At 51.3% G+C, this 17,395-nt stretch overlaps 1 protein-coding gene and 1 long non-coding RNA gene across 11 annotated transcripts in view; one reads left to right on the forward strand and one right to left on the reverse strand.

The window, feature by feature from the left end:
• SMG6 (SMG6, nonsense mediated mRNA decay factor) overlaps positions 1-17,395 on the reverse strand; it is a 214,292-nt gene that overhangs the window by 22,635 nt on the left and 174,262 nt on the right. For all 7 annotated transcript variants that reach the window (XM_021067586.1, XM_021067587.1, XM_021067588.1 and 4 more), the window contains one exon: positions 65-241. In XM_021067586.1, coding sequence (XP_020923245.1) covers positions 65-241 — 177 coding nt within the window. The remainder of the gene's footprint in view (positions 1-64; positions 242-17,395) is intronic.
• LOC110256076 lies at positions 891-15,763 on the forward strand. Of its 4 annotated transcripts, XR_002337311.1 has the most exons (7): positions 892-4,223; positions 6,752-6,808; positions 8,213-8,298; positions 9,290-9,492; positions 11,373-11,548; positions 11,692-11,864; positions 11,986-15,763. It is a non-coding gene; the product is annotated as an uncharacterized LOC110256076 (long non-coding RNA). The 4 variants fall into 4 exon arrangements; XR_002337313.1 differs by lacking the exons at positions 11,373-11,548; positions 11,692-11,864; positions 11,986-15,763 and adding an exon at positions 9,002-9,020 and having other exon boundaries at positions 891-4,223; positions 9,290-9,842; XR_002337312.1 differs by lacking the exons at positions 11,373-11,548; positions 11,692-11,864; positions 11,986-15,763 and having other exon boundaries at positions 9,002-9,842.

The raw sequence follows: 17,395 nt of genomic DNA on the forward strand, positions 1-17,395 counted from the left end.
AGAGCAGGGTGGTGGGGGCCAGGGGGCCTTCCCTCAGCCACAGCGGGCTCTTCCCGCATCGTACCTCATCTTCCAGTTGTTTTCCCTCTTGGCTTCCCATTTCCTTTCCCATGGTGTCTGGGACGGGTGCCACTGACACATATTTTCCACCCTTGAATGCCAGCAGAGGCTCTTCTTGTCCACAAAGGGCTTCCAGAAAATACTTCAGTACTGTGACCCTTTTGCAGTCGGCTGCAATAACCTACAGGGCGAGAGGGAGAGAAGAAAAACAGCATTTTCTGAAAGGGAAGATGAGAGACAATGTTTGTTGGCCAAGGGGCACATGAGAAACGCGTCAACTGAGCAAGGGAGGTGGAGAGAGTGGGTGGGAGCCCATGTGTGAGACGAGTCGAGGGCCGAGACCTCCTGAAGGAAGAGTCACCACCATCTCCCCTTAGGTCACCTCTGGGGTAGCAGACAACCCAGGACCAACGACACGGGTCCTCCAGGATTTGCCTTTCTCTTCCTGAAGTCCTAATAAAGAGTAAATTAAATTCTTCTAAGTTGGTACGGAACTGATAGAAGGAAGGACGGAGCACAAAACGGTGGCTTTCACAGAACACGGCTTTTTGTTTTGTTTTGTTTTGTTGTCTTTTTAGGGCCACACCTGCAGCATATGGAGGTTCCCAGGCTAGGGGTTGAATCGGAGCTGCAGCTGCCAGCCTACGCCACAGCCACAGCCACGCCAGATCCAAGCCATGTCTACAACCTACACCACAGCTCACGGCAACGCCGGATCCTTAACCCACTGAGCGAGGCCAGGGATCAAACCTGTGTCCTCATGGATACCAGTCAGGTTTGTTACTGCTAAGCCACAACAGGAACTTCCGAACCCGGCTTTCTAGTACCCCTCACTGCCACTCTCCGTTCTGCTCTCAGCTCCCCTCTCGCCAGACTCACAAAAGGAGAACTTTCAGCCTGAGTGCAAAATGAATGATGAGGGCTTTCTTGGCTGTTTCATTTCAGCCAGATCATTTCGGGTTTCCCCTGACAGGTTCCTGCCCCACCTAAGAGCTTCTCATGCTCAAGAGACTGGGGTCCAGCAGGAAGCTGTTGTCAGAAGGGAGACAGGCAAAGCAGGGGGTGTTTCGCCAAGCTCTCCTCCTCTCGAGGTTCAGGCCATCCTGCTCCCACGAGGCCACATCAGCATGTAAGCCAGTGCTGTCGGAGAAGCTGTGGCCGATTTAACTGAAATGAAATTCCATGCCTCGAGCAATCATCGAATTCGTGTCTCAGATGAAGTTCCCTAGTCACCCTGTCTGGGTCCTTCTCCTGCAAGACCACACATGCATGCCCTCACCTGCAAACCCACCTGCTTTGCACCTTCTCATGCCCTCCTCTTCATCCCTGGCCTCTGGGGTCCCCTGGCTCAGCAAGGGAGAAAAGGGGCCCTGTTTGATCAGAGGCACCCAAGTGGTAAAGTCCACTCGAATAGGGAAACACCTCAGTGGCCAGATATGCCACAGGGTGGCGGCCCCTCCATGACCAGCGGCTCTAACCCCCGCTCAGAGCCCATGTTTCCCAGCCTGTGACGGGACGTGACTTCCCTGGCTGCACCTCACAGTGAAGTCACTAATCCCGGAGACGTGCTCTGACTGCTTGCGTGTTGTTTTATCTCGTCCTCGCCTGGATGAGAACTCCATTGGTGGCAGAGACTACACCTCGCACCTCTCCTACTTCCCTGGCAAGGCGTGCTACGGACAAGCAGGACTCTCAGGAGGCTCACGGTAAGGACTGACAGGAGCAGGGAAGCTGGCTGGGTACCACGGGGAGCAGATGAGGCAGGCGTGACCCAAAATCCTCCAGGAGACCATGGAAATGAACAGCACTGTGGCAGCGGGCTGGCCAGGGAACATGCAGCACACGACAGCCAACCACGTGCTCCCCGACTCCATCCTCTGCCACCCGTTGAGCCATCCTGCCACCCTCCCTGCCTGGGAGGCTCGAATCGCTGGCTGAGTACCTCGACCACCTGGGCGGCGGATCTAACAGGTGCTCAGCTACCTAGAAAAGGCTTAGGAAAGGACAGCTGTCTTGAGCTTGGGGTACCCAGTCCTGGGCCTACCTCCTTGAAGGAGGAAAGCAGCTCTTTTTAGGCCAGGCAGGTAACCATGGGCTCCATCGCGTGCATTCAAACATGTGATGAGGAAGGCTAGAAATACAGAAGCAGGGGCTAAAAGGCATTAAAGAACAGAGCTGAAATGAGTAATAGCCTGGCAGGCAGCACGCACAGTGGCCTCCCTGCATCCCCAGCCTCTCACTTGCAGAGGAAACTTCTGCATTTCCACAAGACTGCCAGTTTCCTCTCTGTGGTCTAATTTTAACCACCTTGTCGTTACAGTGTGTGTCAGCCACCTGACCCCACTATGACCTCTGACCTTACGCCCCAGCTACTGCTTGCACTATGGATAATTATGTAATGGGTCCAGGACTTTTCCTTTTCGGAGTGAGTCTGCTGTCGCTGAAAGGAGGGGAGGGGCGGTTAGGGGTTAGAGGAGGAGAGAGAAACACCTGATAGTGGTCCTCGGCATCACCTGGATGCTTAGAGGTAGGCTAGCACCCCTGCTGAGTACGGCGGAACCCCACCCAGAAGAGGAGAGCGCGCCCAGGGAGTGTGTGCGGACAGGCAGGCCGGAGAGCTCCCCCTGTCAGGTCATGGGCTGGATGGTAGGCTGAATGGCTCAGGAAGAAAGTGTGGTTCCTGGCCAAGAGGGAGAAAGGCCACATGTGTGGACGTGGGACTCCTGGAGATGGGGGTTTCCAGGGCACAGCGGGACCCAGGGATGCAGACATCCTGAGCCTGCCTGCGGTACATCCTTAGTGGTCTAGGAGAAACAGCCCTCTACATGGACACTCCTAAACAAAAAGGAGTGCTACCACCACCACCCCCACCCCGTCCCCCATTCTAGTTTTCGCCCAGTTTAGAAGGAACTGGTTTCCTGGGGATTTTGTCTGCTGTGGCCGTTTCCCTTGCCTTCCTCCCCTAGGGCAAGGGAACTCCTGGATGATTCTCAAAAGAGCTTTGATCCAGTGGGGTTGCTGGGCTGGTACTAAGAGGCCTGAAAAGAATTCTACCTGTTTGGAGAGAGAAAAGTCACCCAGGGTTTTGGAAGAGTATCCTCTCCTTTGTGATACAACTAGCGGGGAGGACAGCCAAGGGTGTAGAGTCTCCTTGGCTTTCAAAGTGCACTGGGGGTGTGAGGGACAGGCTTGAGCTACTGAGGCGGTAGGGAACTGAGAGGCATCAAGTCTAGGGCTTGTCCAGGGGCAGAGAGAAACCTTCAGCCTCCAGCCTGGTGGCCGGTGTGCTGAAGCATTCTGCTTTCAGGTGGGAGGAAATCTAGCCCCATGGGGTAGATTTCTCCTAAACAAAGAATCCAGCACTTGAGCTGGTGGTGGTGGGGAGTTTAAATATGTTAAGAAGGGACATCACCACAGAGGAAGCCACCCACAGAGAGCCGATTCCGAGATGATCTTGGGCCAAGGAGGGCTTTCTGGTAGGAGAGGGGTTAAAGCTAAGGCTCCCTACTTGGAGAGGAGGAGTCCAGATGAAGTCTATGACATAATCCCCACAAGAGCTCTGTTCATGAGTACATTTTTCCATTCTATATCAATGAAAAACAGAGAATGTAAGTGGTATGTACATTGTAGCTCTGGGCAAACTTTAGACTCTCTAGAGGAGAAAGAGCTGGGCAGGAGAGGCCTCCTTCCCAGGCTGTTAACAGGTGGGGCTGGAGGGGGCCTAGAGATGAGTAGAAGGTTGCTGGCCAGGGAACACCCTGGGGCACATGAGACTGGCACCTTCTCAGGGGCAGGCATGGTCCTTCTCGAGGGACTCACTGCGCAGGGGATCACCAGGAGCTCCAAAGTTAACGGATGGAATGTCTCACACAAACCAGTCAGAAAACTGGAAAGAAAACTGGGGCTCTGGGTCAGGGAAGAGGCGAAAGAAAGGCACCCAGAGAAAGCCCCTTTGCCTTCCCCTGAAGACCATCTGAGGCAGCGCGCCCCATCAGTGGGAACTGAAACCTCTAGCCTCAGGGTTCCAGCTATCACCCGGATCAGGTCCACACGCAAAGAACCAAGCAGAAAGGAAAACTGAAAGTGAGATGTGGCAAGGCGATACGGCAGCCCGTCCTGTCCCAGGCTCAGTTCCTTAGAGAGAGAACGCGAGCCTGCACAGGGTAAGTGGAAGTGGAGCTCGGCGGAAGGTTAGGTCTTGAGGAAAGCAGGAAGAAACCTCAAGGGCCAGAGAGAAGAGGAAGGCAGGCTGGGCTACCTGCCTGGGGTATCTTAGGTGGGGTGGAGGATAAGCCAAGAGTGGTGCACTCTGAAAACTGGCAACTGTCTGTAGCCACTTGGCAGGGGACCAGCCCAGCCCGGGCAGAGATGCCTGGGCAGGAACAGAAAAGGAGATCTAAGCTGTCTTATGCGGTGGAGGGCCAGAGAGAGAAAAGGAACTGAGCACCACACGCCACGGACGGATGTAAAGTTGTAAGACTTAACACGAGCCACAGGGAAGGGAGAAAACCGCGGATCCAGCCAGGGCCCAGGAGGAGGGGTCGCGTGCTGGCCCAGCGCTCTGGATCCAAGTCCAGGGACAAGGGACTCCTCTGTCTTTACTGCATCCCTGTTTTCTCCAACAGGCCTCCTGGAAGGCTCGAGCATCACAGTGGCTGGTTAGATTTTGCAAAATTTCTTTTTCTGAACCTTTGGTTTGGGGGAGTCAGAGTTTAAATGTGCACTATCAGCCAGTTCTACTCTTTCTGGTCTTAAAAAGTCCTGCTTGCTACTGCTCCTCTGGTTACAGAGAAAAATCACATGGGTTTTCCCCTACAAACTCAAGTTTACAGGTTGTTTTTCTTGTTTCTCTAAATGGAGCCAATTATTCTCACATTTGTTGAAACCTTCAATCAAACTTTATAGCTTGTTAATTTTACAGAATGTCCTTAGAGCAAATAAGATGCAGACAGAAAAGTGAAGTCTTACAGATTATTAAGAAACCTTAGCATAGCCTACAAATCCACTACCAAGGCTGGTAAAATACAGGATGCTTGGCTGGCTTCTGAGGTCAATTAGCAATGGGTTAATTATCATCTTTAACGAGCCAAGTCTACAGGACTGGCTATAAGAAACTGAATTCAGACTTGAGTGTATTCCCAAACTAGGAACCTCTAGTTATATGCAGTCCCTCACAGGAGACTGAAGGGTGGGCAGGACAATTCCATCGTGGTCAAGGGTGGGTCAGCCTGCGAAGAGGTCTGCCAATGTGAGTTCATACACAGGGAATCCTCTGGAGCAGGAGGACAGTGGAAACGGTTTATTCACATTCCTAAGGGGAGGGGTTTCCAGGCAGGAGGAAGCTGGCCATGAGGATGCACAATCACTCTGAAGGCAGAGGCAGTAGCTCAGGAGCGAGAGACGGACATCCCCAGCCTAGCTGAATCAGAACAGACTGTGACTGAACTGGGAGAGGGCTCACGGGTCAGTGGGGAGAGAAAGGACGAACCTGGCAGGCGCCAAATGACAAAGTGGACAAGGCGAAAGGCATGGGTCCTTGTGCCAGATGCAGATCCTGACAAACCCCGGGCATCCAGTCCAAAGGCATCCACTCAGTCAGGGGGTGACTCACCCCCATCCCTGCAGCAGCAGGACCTCATTCCTGCACAAGACAGCTAAGCACAGGCCTCTCCCTCAGTCACTTTTCTTTTTTGTCTTTTCTGTGCCTGCGGCATATGAAGTTCCCCAGCCAGATATCGAATCCAAGCCACAGCTGCAACCTACGCCACAGCTGTGGCAATGCCGGATCCTTAACCTACTGTGCCAGGCTGGGGATCGCACCCATGCTGCCTCAGAGACCATGCTGGATACTTAACTGGCTGCACCACAGAGGGAACTCCCCTCAGTCACTTTTGATCCCCTGGTCCAGACCCAGCCACCCCTAGCCCCACAGTTGGTCTGTGCTAGTTGAGGGGTCAATGGGTCACAAGACAAAACGCTAACATCATCAGCCACCCCACCCCACAGCAGCCACATCATCCCACATGGCTGGTCCCAACAGCTGTTTTCTTAGTGGAGGCAGCGTGAGCCATTACCAACCAGCTGGCAAGGCAGATGCCTGTTCAGAGTGGATGGCAGCCTGCGAGCTCCCCCATACCTCTCCCTACCCCTGGTGTGTGTACACGTGTGTGTAGGTGTGTGAGTGCACACAGGCCTTAAATTTCCCAGAGAAGTGTGGGAACTGGCAAATGGTTAGGGGGGAAGATTTGCTGGTGGCAGGGGTGGAAGAGAGGCTACTCCCTTAGTTTTACTGAAGATTCCAAAGGGTAGGGGTACCTGGCTACTGCGAGGGAGATTATGTTCACACGGGAGGAGAGTCAGGAGAACACAGGTGTGGAACATACACTGGTGGGGAGAAGGTACAGAAGGAAAAACAGGTCCATTCTGGAAAGAGGCAGGGAGAGGCAATAATAGGGAGTTGGGTCAAGGGCCTGGCCTTCATAGTCAGAGAGACCTAAGTTCAGGTTTTAGCTGCCAGTTCCTAGCTGTGTGTCCCTAGACAAGTTACTTAACGTCTCTGAGCCTCAGCTCAAGTTGTTTAAAAGAGATAATGCATATCAAATATTTAGCAAGGTGCCTGAACCCAGAAAGTGCTCAGTAAATGAGTGACTGTTATGTTTTTTCCTCTCTGCTGCTGCCTCATTCTGCTCAGAGGCAGGAAAGGTACTCTGCCTGACACCACTAAGACTCGTGGAAGCCAGACTCAGAGGTAAGGAAGGAAGTGTGGGGCTGGCATGCAGCCTGGGGCTGAGGGGAGAGGCCCTGGAATGCTCACCTGGCTGTGGAAGCTGCTGAAATAGTTTATTCTGAGCTAAGGTGTTGGAGCCAGGCTGTTGGGCAAACCACATGGTAGAGAATGGGCCCGGCCTCTCCGCAGCTGCCCCTCTTCCTATTCCCTAAAGATTCCTGGACCACAGGCACACACGCACTCTACAGGACTCCGGAGGGGCGGGCCCCTAGGGCCTGGGCTTTAGCACATGCACGGCACTAACGCACACATCAGAAATAAGATCCCGTGACCACCACCACTCCCTAGCCGGTCTGGCCCCGCCACACTGGCGTGTGGGTGGTGGCTCTGCGTTTGTTAATGGTATCCTCTGTAAATGAGACCAGCTGGATCCTCGCTCTGGCTCTTTCAATACCAGAGAAATGATGACAAAATCCCCCCTGTGGCATTTTCTACCCACCTGAATTCCTGAGCTGGGACATTCTAAAGAAAGTCAGAGAGGAGTCTGGGCTCTCCCGGGAAGAAGACAGCTGGCCCTTCTTGAGCTGTTCCCTCACGGAAAGAAACTATCTTTTTCTGGAGCTCTGAGCTCCGGCTGTACGAGCAAGGTGCATTCTCAACAGTGAGCGAGTCGCACAGTGCAAGCTATAGGCAGCGGGAGCTCGGGCTGCAGTCCAATCCGCTTCCCCGACAGCGTGCTCTGGGAGCAGCCGCCCGCACTGGCAGGGGCTGGGGCGGATACTGGCACTGCCAACACAAGCCTTTCAGGTCTGGCTGGCTTCAGCTGGTCTGAAACCTGGAGCACAGGCGCTGGGGCCCTCACTTACTGAACCAGCAGGGGAGGCTACGAGCTCAGCCCCTGGGGAGGAAAGGCCTGAGTCCGTCTCAGGCTGCAAATATCCACACACAGTCTGTTTCTACACTGCTGGTTAGCTGTGGGCTGGGAGCAGCGTATCTCACGCTCTGGTTGCTCTGAGCCACTTTCCTACTTGCCTTCCAGACAGCCAGGATCAGCGCTCCTTGGGTCGTGCATAGGCTCCTTCACCCAATTTGTTCCTGGTCTTGTTTACTTTATGTGTGGGTGGAAGAATGCTGAGACCTGCCGTGTTCCATGCGTCCAGTCAATATCCAATTCAACACACACTGAACTAAGTGCCTAGTGTGTGCACTAGGCCATTCCAGACCCTCAAAATGTGGTAGGGGGGATGGGGCATATGCCGAACAGGTGCATCAAAGACTCCTCATTTCAAGAGAGAAATAGGCACCCCCCCATTACCTACAGTACTCAGGAGGGCAGAATTCTCCTCCCTCTAGGGAGAGGAAAAGGTAGCCCAGGGAGAAGAGCTCTTTGTAGCGATGGGGGCACTGCTCCTTTATCTCTTTCAGGCAGATGCGTCCTGAGGAAGTCGGATGGAGCATCCTCGGGCTCAGCCTTGCCACCGGATAAAGTCCCAGTCTCGGCGCTCTCCGTGGTCCGTGCACGCCCTCCCCACAGCACATCCCCTCTCCCTTCTCCCTCCCCACTGCACATCACCCCCCCAAGCACACCCCTCTCCCTTCTCCCCCCACCACTGCACATCACCCCCCCCCCAACTGTACATCACCTCTCTCATCTCGCCGTTAGTCCCTAAGCCCCAACTCCAGGCCCAGGCAACCGTGTTCAACATTCCCCTGTGTGCCATTTGCCCCCTTGGTACTTCTGAGACTTTACAGATTATCCCCTGAACCTACAGGGCCTTCACCTTTATGCAATTAATTCATATCCTTGCCTTCCTTTAAGTTTGATAAAAAATCAAGATGTCTTTGTCCAGCCCACCGGCCCACAGGAGAGAACAAGGCAGACGCAGCCCTTGACGTCACAAGACGTTGGGGCCACAAGGGATTCCACAGCAGCCCGACACCAACTCCTTCCCCACCCACGCCTGGCCCTTCAGCTCCTACAGGCTAGGCCTCCTCCGTCAACACCTCCCTACTCAGAGGCCGTGAGTGAGGCACCCATCACTCAGAGCCACCCTAAACCTCTGCTACGACATCACCCAGTGACCAAGCCTTTCGGAATAGGTTGTAGGGAGAGGATTCAAGACCCTGGGGAAGCTTTTAAAATCGTCATCACGTCATGTTTAAGAAACACGTAATTCTTATTATCACCTACTTAACATCTTTTTCCCTATTAAGTTCCAGGCCTGACCATGAGGTACGAGAGGTCGTTCCTGTCATGAATCTACAAGGGGGGGGGGGTCCCTGCCTAACTAGGAACTCATTCCACTTCTGGACTTTTCTAATTGGTAGAAATGTTTATCCCTTTTAAGCCCAAATATGCCTCCTAGTGCTTCTAATTCTGTTCTCTGGGGTCACAAAAACTCACTCTCTTACCCGACTGGCCTTAAATTTTTTGAAGTCTGCTGTGTTATACCTTCTCTAGGCTAAACAGTCCCACTTCCTTCCACTGTGCCTCATTTCAAGGTCTCCTCAACATCCTGCTTATTCCTTCCACGAAGACTTTCACTGAGACGGATGTGGCTCCTGGAGAGCGTGCCCACGTGTGATCTGGCGGCAGAGAACAGAGCACACAGCTCTCCCTCACTCGGCCCTGGACACCTCGACCCTGCGAAGAGGCCGAGACGGCGCGGGTTTTATTCTTCACCACTTGGCCCTCATGACATGTTGTGAGCTTTTATCAACAGATTCCCCAAGGAGTTTTCGCACATGTGGCTACTTGCTACCTCCCCCCACTGCGTGCAAACCCTCCACTGTTCCTCCCATGACGCCCCTTCGCTGAGGCCTCCTCGCGCTATAAAACCCTATTGTTTAGTACTGTGCTGCATGTTACGTGTCGTGCGCAGCTGAGTTTTTCCTGATCAAGTAGGATTTTACATGTATTCATATTTGATTTCAGGTAATTATTTACTCCTCATTGTAGCCTATCAAGTTCTCTTTGAGTCCTTAACCTGTCATTTGAGAACGGATTCCCTCTCAAGTTCATGACATCCATAAATTTAATCTGTTTTGATCTGTTTATGCTTTGCAGTATCTTTCTCCCATTAAGCGGTCCTGTTTCCTCTCCTAAGTAAGACTCTTGAGGACAGGCACTGTAATTTGTACATGTGTGTGTGTGTTTATTTAAAGAAAAATGTATCCGCAGCACCTAATATACACTATGGGTGGTTGGACGATGTGGATGACTGACCACACGTGGCTGATGGCAGCCTCAGGACCTGAGGACAATTCCAGAGGACATCGTGATCACGGAGGGGGCTGCCAGCCGCTCTGTACACTGAGCATCAGGCTCCTTGTATTGTCCAACACCAACACCCTGGACCCTTGGAGATGCCTTTTCTGCTTTGGGTGGTGTTCTCCAGGGAGGTTTGGGCTCAGTAAGGGATGGTGCTCTCTTTTGAACAGGCTGCCTACAGAGTTTCTAGTTTGAAATAAGAGACCACTAAAAGCCAAGCTCTGGGCATGTCCTGCCTTGTCTTAACTGCAGGCTGTTGCCCCAGGGCAAAGCACAACATACCTCGGCAAGACGCGAGACTTACTCTCTTTCAAGCACTGATGGCTGGAGACAAGGACAGGCTTTGCTAACTAAAGTTAACTAGCTAAAGTTTATTTATAGTTTGGTAAGGTGTAAGTAAGGCAAATGCTTAGCACATATAAGTTCAAAAATAGGAGTTCCCCTTTCTTTATCTCTGGGCACTAAAAAACATTGATCAGTTGATTGATTGACTGACTGTCTTTTGAGGGCCACACCCATGGCATATGGCTAGGGGTCAAATCGGAACTACAGCTGCCTGCCTATGCCATAGCCACAGCAACGCTAAATCTGGGCCATGTCTGTGACCTACACCACAGCTCATGGCAATGTCAGATCCTTAACCCACTGAGCAGGGCCAGGGATCAAACCCACATCGTTATGGATACTAGTCAGATTCATTACCAGTGAGCCACAATGGGACCTTCAAGAGGCATTTCAAAATCCATGTGCATCAGAATCACACAGTGAGCTTGTTAAAAAAGCAGATTCCTGGACTCCACTCTGGACCAAATAAATTCGTATTTCTGGGGATAGGGCCTTGGAATGTGTACTTTAAACAAGTGTTCCGAGTACCTGTGAACACTGAAGCTGGAGAATCACTGCCCTTTTCAGGCTGTGCCTACAGCGTGTGGAAGTTCCTGGGTCAGGGATGCAACCCGCACCACAGTTGTGACCCAAGCCATGGCACTGACAATGCTGGATCCTTAGCCCACTGCCACCACCTGGGAACTCTGAGAATCACTGGTTTAAAGGCTAGAAGACTAAGGGAAGGTGGTCACCAGTTTAGTTCACTCTTCAAATGCAACTCTATTTTAGCTAAGATACAGAAAAAAAAAAATGTTACATTTTTCATAGCTATTGGGAATCTGAAAATCCTCAGCACCCTATGAAGCAGTTACTATAACCTTCAGATAATGATAGAGATTTAAAAAAAAACCAACACTTGAGTAACTTCAATGAGATCTGAAGCCAGATGCAATGACGTCCTAGCCAATGTTCTTGCCACTCCACCAGAATCGCTTTCTGCAAGGGCACCCCTGGAGCTTCTGAGGCACAACCACAAAGCCCGCTGCGCGCTTCACTACCCTCCGCTGTCAAGGCTGACACTGCGTGAACAGCTGCTCCATGCCAGGCTGTGCCCAAAAGCTTTCATGCACCACCTCATCTGCTCCCTGCGACAGCCCCGCCAGGTAGGTGCTGTCATTATCTCAATGTTACAGATGAGGAAATCAAGGCACAGAGAAGCTAAGTAACTTGCTCGAGGTTGGGGAGCTGGTGGGCAGAGGGGCTGTAACGTGCCCCTGCTCTTAATCAGCATCCCAACTGTCCCCAGCTCTCAACGGGTCCCGAGCATCGACCTGTGCTTTGGGCAGAGACTCTCGCAAGCTCCACAGCAAGAAAGAGCTCATCGTGAACTCGAAGGGGCAGTCTTCTGCTGCTGCCCTTGTGAAGACGGAGCTCCTCCTGGGCTTGTCGCCCTTCTCTGGGGAAGCTGACATGCTCCAGGTCTGGGAAAGCAGCGTCTGGGGGAACCCTTACTTCCGGCTCTCCTGTGTGATCTGGGGCAAGTTACCGAACCTGTTTGCAAAGTGCAGAGGATTCTGAAGGTCTCTTTCCGTTTTCACAGGTTTCTAGGACTCTGGGCAGTCATCTTGGAAAGGAGGAGAGGAAAGACGGTGCTGCCACTGACCTTGATGCGGAGCTCAGCTCTGTCGTGGAGACAGTGCCAAGAGCTGGGCTGGGCCATTTTTTGAAGGAAGGGTTGATGATGCAGAGTCCGAACTAACAGTGAGAGCCTGGGGCTAATGCCTGATGGAAAAAGGTGGTATAGGTTCTGCTCATGCGATAAGCGGCTCGGGAAGACTTGGAGGGTTTTATGGAATCATTAGCACAGAGCTCCCCTCTGGCCACAGAGCAGAGGAAGGAACAGCAGACCAGTTTATAAAGCTCCAGAGCGGAAAATTTCTGTTGGTGTCCAAACTAAGTTTTTTGGCTTTCTGTGAGGTTTGGAAAGACTTATACTGATGTTTTAATCACCTGTTTAGTGTTCTGAAGACTCTTGTCAGCGGCCTCACTGAGCCTGCTCCAGCAGGCAGTGGGAGCTGCTGGCTCAGACACTGTGCTCTTTCTGGGAGCCGTTTCTTTCCCATGGCCGCCCCTGACACCCTGCAGCTCCCTCCACGCCACTTGGAGGGTACGAGGCAAACCTGTGTGCCCTGTAGGAGGCTGAGGACACACTTTCTGGATAATTGCTCACAAGATCCGAAGCCAGGAAATGTTGCTTAGGAAAAGCGAAGGTGCAGACAGGTAAGGAGCAGTTTCTGGAGATCAGTCGGCCAGCAAGGCCTCTGGGGCGGCCCAGAGGAAGCAGGCTTGCCTTCTAGGAGAACCACCACCCAGACATTCCAAAGCCCTTGGGAACTGATCATGAAAGAAGTCCTCATGAGTGAAAAAGAAAACTGAACAAACTCAGGGCACGGCGCGTTCTAGAAACAAAAACTCATGAGCTTGCAAGAAGCTCATTAAGGAGCTTCAGGGTAGTGGCAAGTAGAACAAGTCAGTAATTCTTCTGCAGTTTTCATGGGTCACAGCTTCTCAGTGGCTGAAATATCCCATTTTACCGGGAAAGCTGCGGTGGAGATGAAGCGGTGGCTGAATGTTGCTAGGCATTAGGCTATTTCATCTCATTATCACAGTAATCCTGGGAGATAGAAAGAGGAAGAAGAAACTGAAGCCCAAAGGAAACACACATGCAGTAAGTGGTGAGGCTGGGATTTGAACCCACATTTGTCTTACACTGAAGCCTGTGCTCAGTCCATTATACTACAGAGCCTCTTAGGAAGTAATGGCACTCTTGGAGAAAGGATCCTCCAGGACCTTCTTCAAGTCCTGCCCCCTCCTCCGGGCTCAGCAGCCCAAAGGCTCACCTCCAGGACAAAATAAAACAGTTCTGAAGAACACATTTAGATGCACACAAACCAAATGGGTGCTTGGCTAAGCTACAGGCAAGAACAGAGACAGTGAAATGAAAAACTTCTCAGAATATCTACCCTAAAAGGAGTCTATCGTCCACATCCAGTTTACTTCATCTCCCTGGACACAGCAGGGCAAGACCTCAGCTGCTCAGCCGATGCACTGAATGAACATGGGAAACCAGTCACCACCGGATGCCAAGTTAAGGCTACGCGTGAGTGGCCCCAGAAAGTTCTCTGCACTACAGTCTTGGACCCTGGATGGACTGTAAAGAGAAAGGGCTATCAAGGAGCACGGGGACGAGACAAAAGAAATCAAAGCTCTCTCCTTCCACCTGGCACCCAAAGGCTCCCCAGATCCATCAGTCTGAGAAACGTTTACTAAGCAGGCAACAGGGGGTGTTGTTCCTCTGGCAGCACTGGATCTTGGAGCAGCATGTGAAGGCAGAGAAGAGAAAGGACAACAGTTTCCTTCTCAGCAGAAAGACCAGGCTGAGGGAGGAGAAGCTCATTTCTGACTGAGTTCTCAGGGCGTACTTCCCGGCCCCAGAATGTTTTTTTCTTTCTCTTCTGCTCTTTCCTGGGGAAGCTATTACAACTGTCTGCTCTCTCCAGCTGAGAGTTAACCTCCGTGTCTGGTCAGACCGCTCCACACATGCTGCTGCTCCCTGCCCTGCTATGCCCACGTTCAAGAAGATAAGCCTCCAACGTGGCTCTTCGGGGAGGAAGGAAGGGGGTCTCTCAAGGGACCTCTGCTCACTGAGGGAAGAGGGACTCGGACGCAGCAGCCCACCCGCCCTCCCTCAGTGACCTCAGGGGAGTCTACACAGGCTGCCGGTGAGAGGGGCGAGGGAGGGGGCAGGCAGCGAGAGAGCGAGAGAGGGAGACCATGACCAGAGAGGTCTTAAGTCCCACAGGAGTTAACTGTGAGGACAAGGAAAAGGCCGTCTGCCTTGTCACCGGGCCAAGATTAACCAGACCCATCCAATTATGACAGAGGGAAGGCGGGTGCAGGATCAAGACGAGGGGCAGAAGCCTGCAGACCACTGCATACGGGGAAACATCGGAGAAAAGTGTTCCAAAGCTGATGACAAGGCAGACAGGGAACTTACATGTCCTTGCTGACAGGAAAGAAAGAGTGACACTCTGGGTCTTCTCTCATCTGCGGGATTTCTAACAGGCGTCTGAGGTTCACCCTCTTCCCAAGGATGTGCTGACAGCTGGGAACACTGCCCTTCGGGTCAGGCAGAGCAGGGATCTAGCCCTCTCCAGGAGCTCACAAAGAGGTTTAGTAAGGACTCAAACCACGGTCCAAAACACAAATGGGACTGCCATTTCCTGCTGGGTTTCCACGCTGTAAAAAGTGGGGGAGAAATGCCAACTACAAAGCGCTCGGTCTCCTGTGGAAAATGGAGTCCGCCGTGTATCCGGCTCCAGGTTCTGACTTGTAAATCTAAGTGAGAACTAGTTGCTAGCTGCTGGAGGATTATAGTGTTAAAGAGACATTCCACCACCCCACCTGCCAGCCTTTCTGCTCCCTGTCTGTGGACTTCTAGGGAGCTGACGACAAAGCTGTCTTGGGCCTCCGTAGGAAGGGCAGCCTCGGGCTTTGGCAGCTCCTTCTGGACCCCAGTTCACTGTCCTGTGTTCTTAAACAGCTTTGATGGAACAAGCCATCTGTGAGGGTTATTTAGCTTGGAACTGGAAGAGGGTGAGGATGTGGAAAAAATAAACTGAGCAGCCAAAGGATGGGGCCAGAGAGAGAGAAGGCAGGTGGCATGTTCATGGGACTATGTGCCAGGGCTGAGAGGAGGGTGGGATTACAGAAAGGAACGGTGCCGAAAGGAGGCCGGCCTGGGAAGTGCTGGAATGCCCAGGACAGTGTGATTTTATTTCCCAAGTGGTGTTTTGCTGTTCTCCTTCAAGAGCTCACAAACCCTCACCTGTGGGAGTCTGTTACAGGAGACTCCTAGGATAACAGAACTGTAAGCACACCTGTTTCACCTTCTGAAAAACTACCTGAATCCTAATTTCTTGCTGGGCTTCGTCTTAGTCTAAAAGGTTAATCTAACAGTTTTTTGGACATCCAAAGCTACAGACGATGGCAAAAGCCGGATCCTTAACCCACTGAGCGAGGCCAAAGATTGAACCCGCAACCTCATGGTTCCTAGTCGGATTCGTTAACCACTGAGCCACAACGGGAACTCCAAAACTTCAGGGTATTCTGGGAAGATATATGGGAATCTGATGCAGGACTGGATTGTAACTAGCTGTTTCTTTGGAGTCTTCTTAATCGTCCCCTCTACTGAGAGAGACTTCTATTTTTAAAATCCAGGCATTTCCACTTACTGTATCGCATTAACCTGACTGAAATCTTAGGAAGGGACTACTCTCATTCCCATTTCATACAGGAATAAATAAGTTATGATTTTCTTACGATTAACTTATGACGGAATTTTCTTATGATCAGAACAGAGCAGAACGAAGACTATGACTTGTAACTAGATTTTTTTTTTTTTTTTTTTTTTTAACGGCTGCTCCTGTGGCATAGGGAAGTTTTCCGGCTAGGAGTCAAACTAGAGCTGCAGCTGCAGCCTATGCCACAGCCACAGCAATGCCGGATCCGAGCTGCATCTGCGACCTAGGCCACAGCTTGTAGCAAGGCTGGATCCTTAACCCACTGAGTGAGGCTTGGGATGGAACTCATCCTCACAGAGACAACGTTGTGTCTTTAACCTGCTGAGCCACAACAGGAACTCCCGTAACTAGGTTTTTAACCAGATTTTTTCTGCAGGTCACTGTGGCAACATGGCGTCAGCATTAACGGTATCTAATCTGATCCACTCCTGATCGCCATGTCTATGTGCCACATCCTCACAGGATTTGAAAGAGACCAAAAAGCTGCTGCCATATTTCTGATTCTCTATTAAAATTTTCCAAGTCATTAGACTAAGAACAGGCTTAAAGACAGCAATTGTGAATTCCGTTTACTTCTGTAGCACACACACAGAAAGACATACAAATAACTGTCAACTACTTAGTACAGTCTCAGTGCTTGACACTGATAAGACAAAGACAAAACTTTTACCAGCCTGTGTTAGGGAAGCCCACACACAGCTCAAACACTTTGACAGTGACAACGGAGATGAAACTGAATCCTGTCACTGAATTCGGTTATTTAGACTAAAGCCACTCTTGCTGCTGACAAAGTAGAGAAAAAGTACAATGAGAGCATCTCTTCTAGGAGGCACCAAAGATATGGTGGCGCCTGGGCTTCAACTACCAGGCCAAACCAAATCTGCTCAGTAGCATGTCATTTAGACACGAGGCACGTGGTAAAAACATACAAACCAACAGTACAAAAGGCTGAATTTTAAAAACAATTCTTCTCACCTTTGGTTTCTATAGCCTGTTTCCCAGCCCAATTGCAGTTTCTGGTGTGGCCTACAGAAATATTTATACATATACTGTCATATATGATTAACTATGGACTTATTTTTATTTATTTAATTTTTGCCTTTTTAGGGCTGCGCCCTTGGCATATGGAGGTTCTCAGTCTAGGGGTGAAATCACAGCTGCAGCTGTGGGCCTTCACCACAGCCAGAGCAACATAGGATCTGAGCCCCATATGCGACCTACACCACAGCTCACAGCAATGCTGGATCCTTAACCCACCAAGTGAGGCCAGGGATCGAACCCACGTCCTCATGAATACTAGTCACGCTCATTACCTCTGAGCCACAGTGGGAACTCCTGGACTTATATCTTTTATAGATATATTTATATAAATGGTGATACACACTGCCATTAAAAAAAAACTCATAAGCACATCTTAGAGATCATCAACATTATTTGTGGGAGTTCCTGTTGAGGCTCAGTGGTAACAAACCCAGCTAGTATCCATGAAGATGCAGGTTCAATCCCTGGCCTCCCTAAGTGGGTTAAGGACCTGGCATTGCCGTGAGTTACGGTGTAGGTCGCAGACGCAGCTTGGATCTGGCATTGCTGTAGCTGTGGCATAGGCTGGCAGCTATAGCTCCAATTCGACTCCTATATGAGCCTGGG

The sequence above is a fragment of the Sus scrofa genome, chromosome 12, assembly GCF_000003025.6.
Source record: "Sus scrofa isolate TJ Tabasco breed Duroc chromosome 12, Sscrofa11.1, whole genome shotgun sequence".
Lineage (NCBI taxonomy): Eukaryota > Metazoa > Chordata > Mammalia > Artiodactyla > Suidae > Sus > Sus scrofa.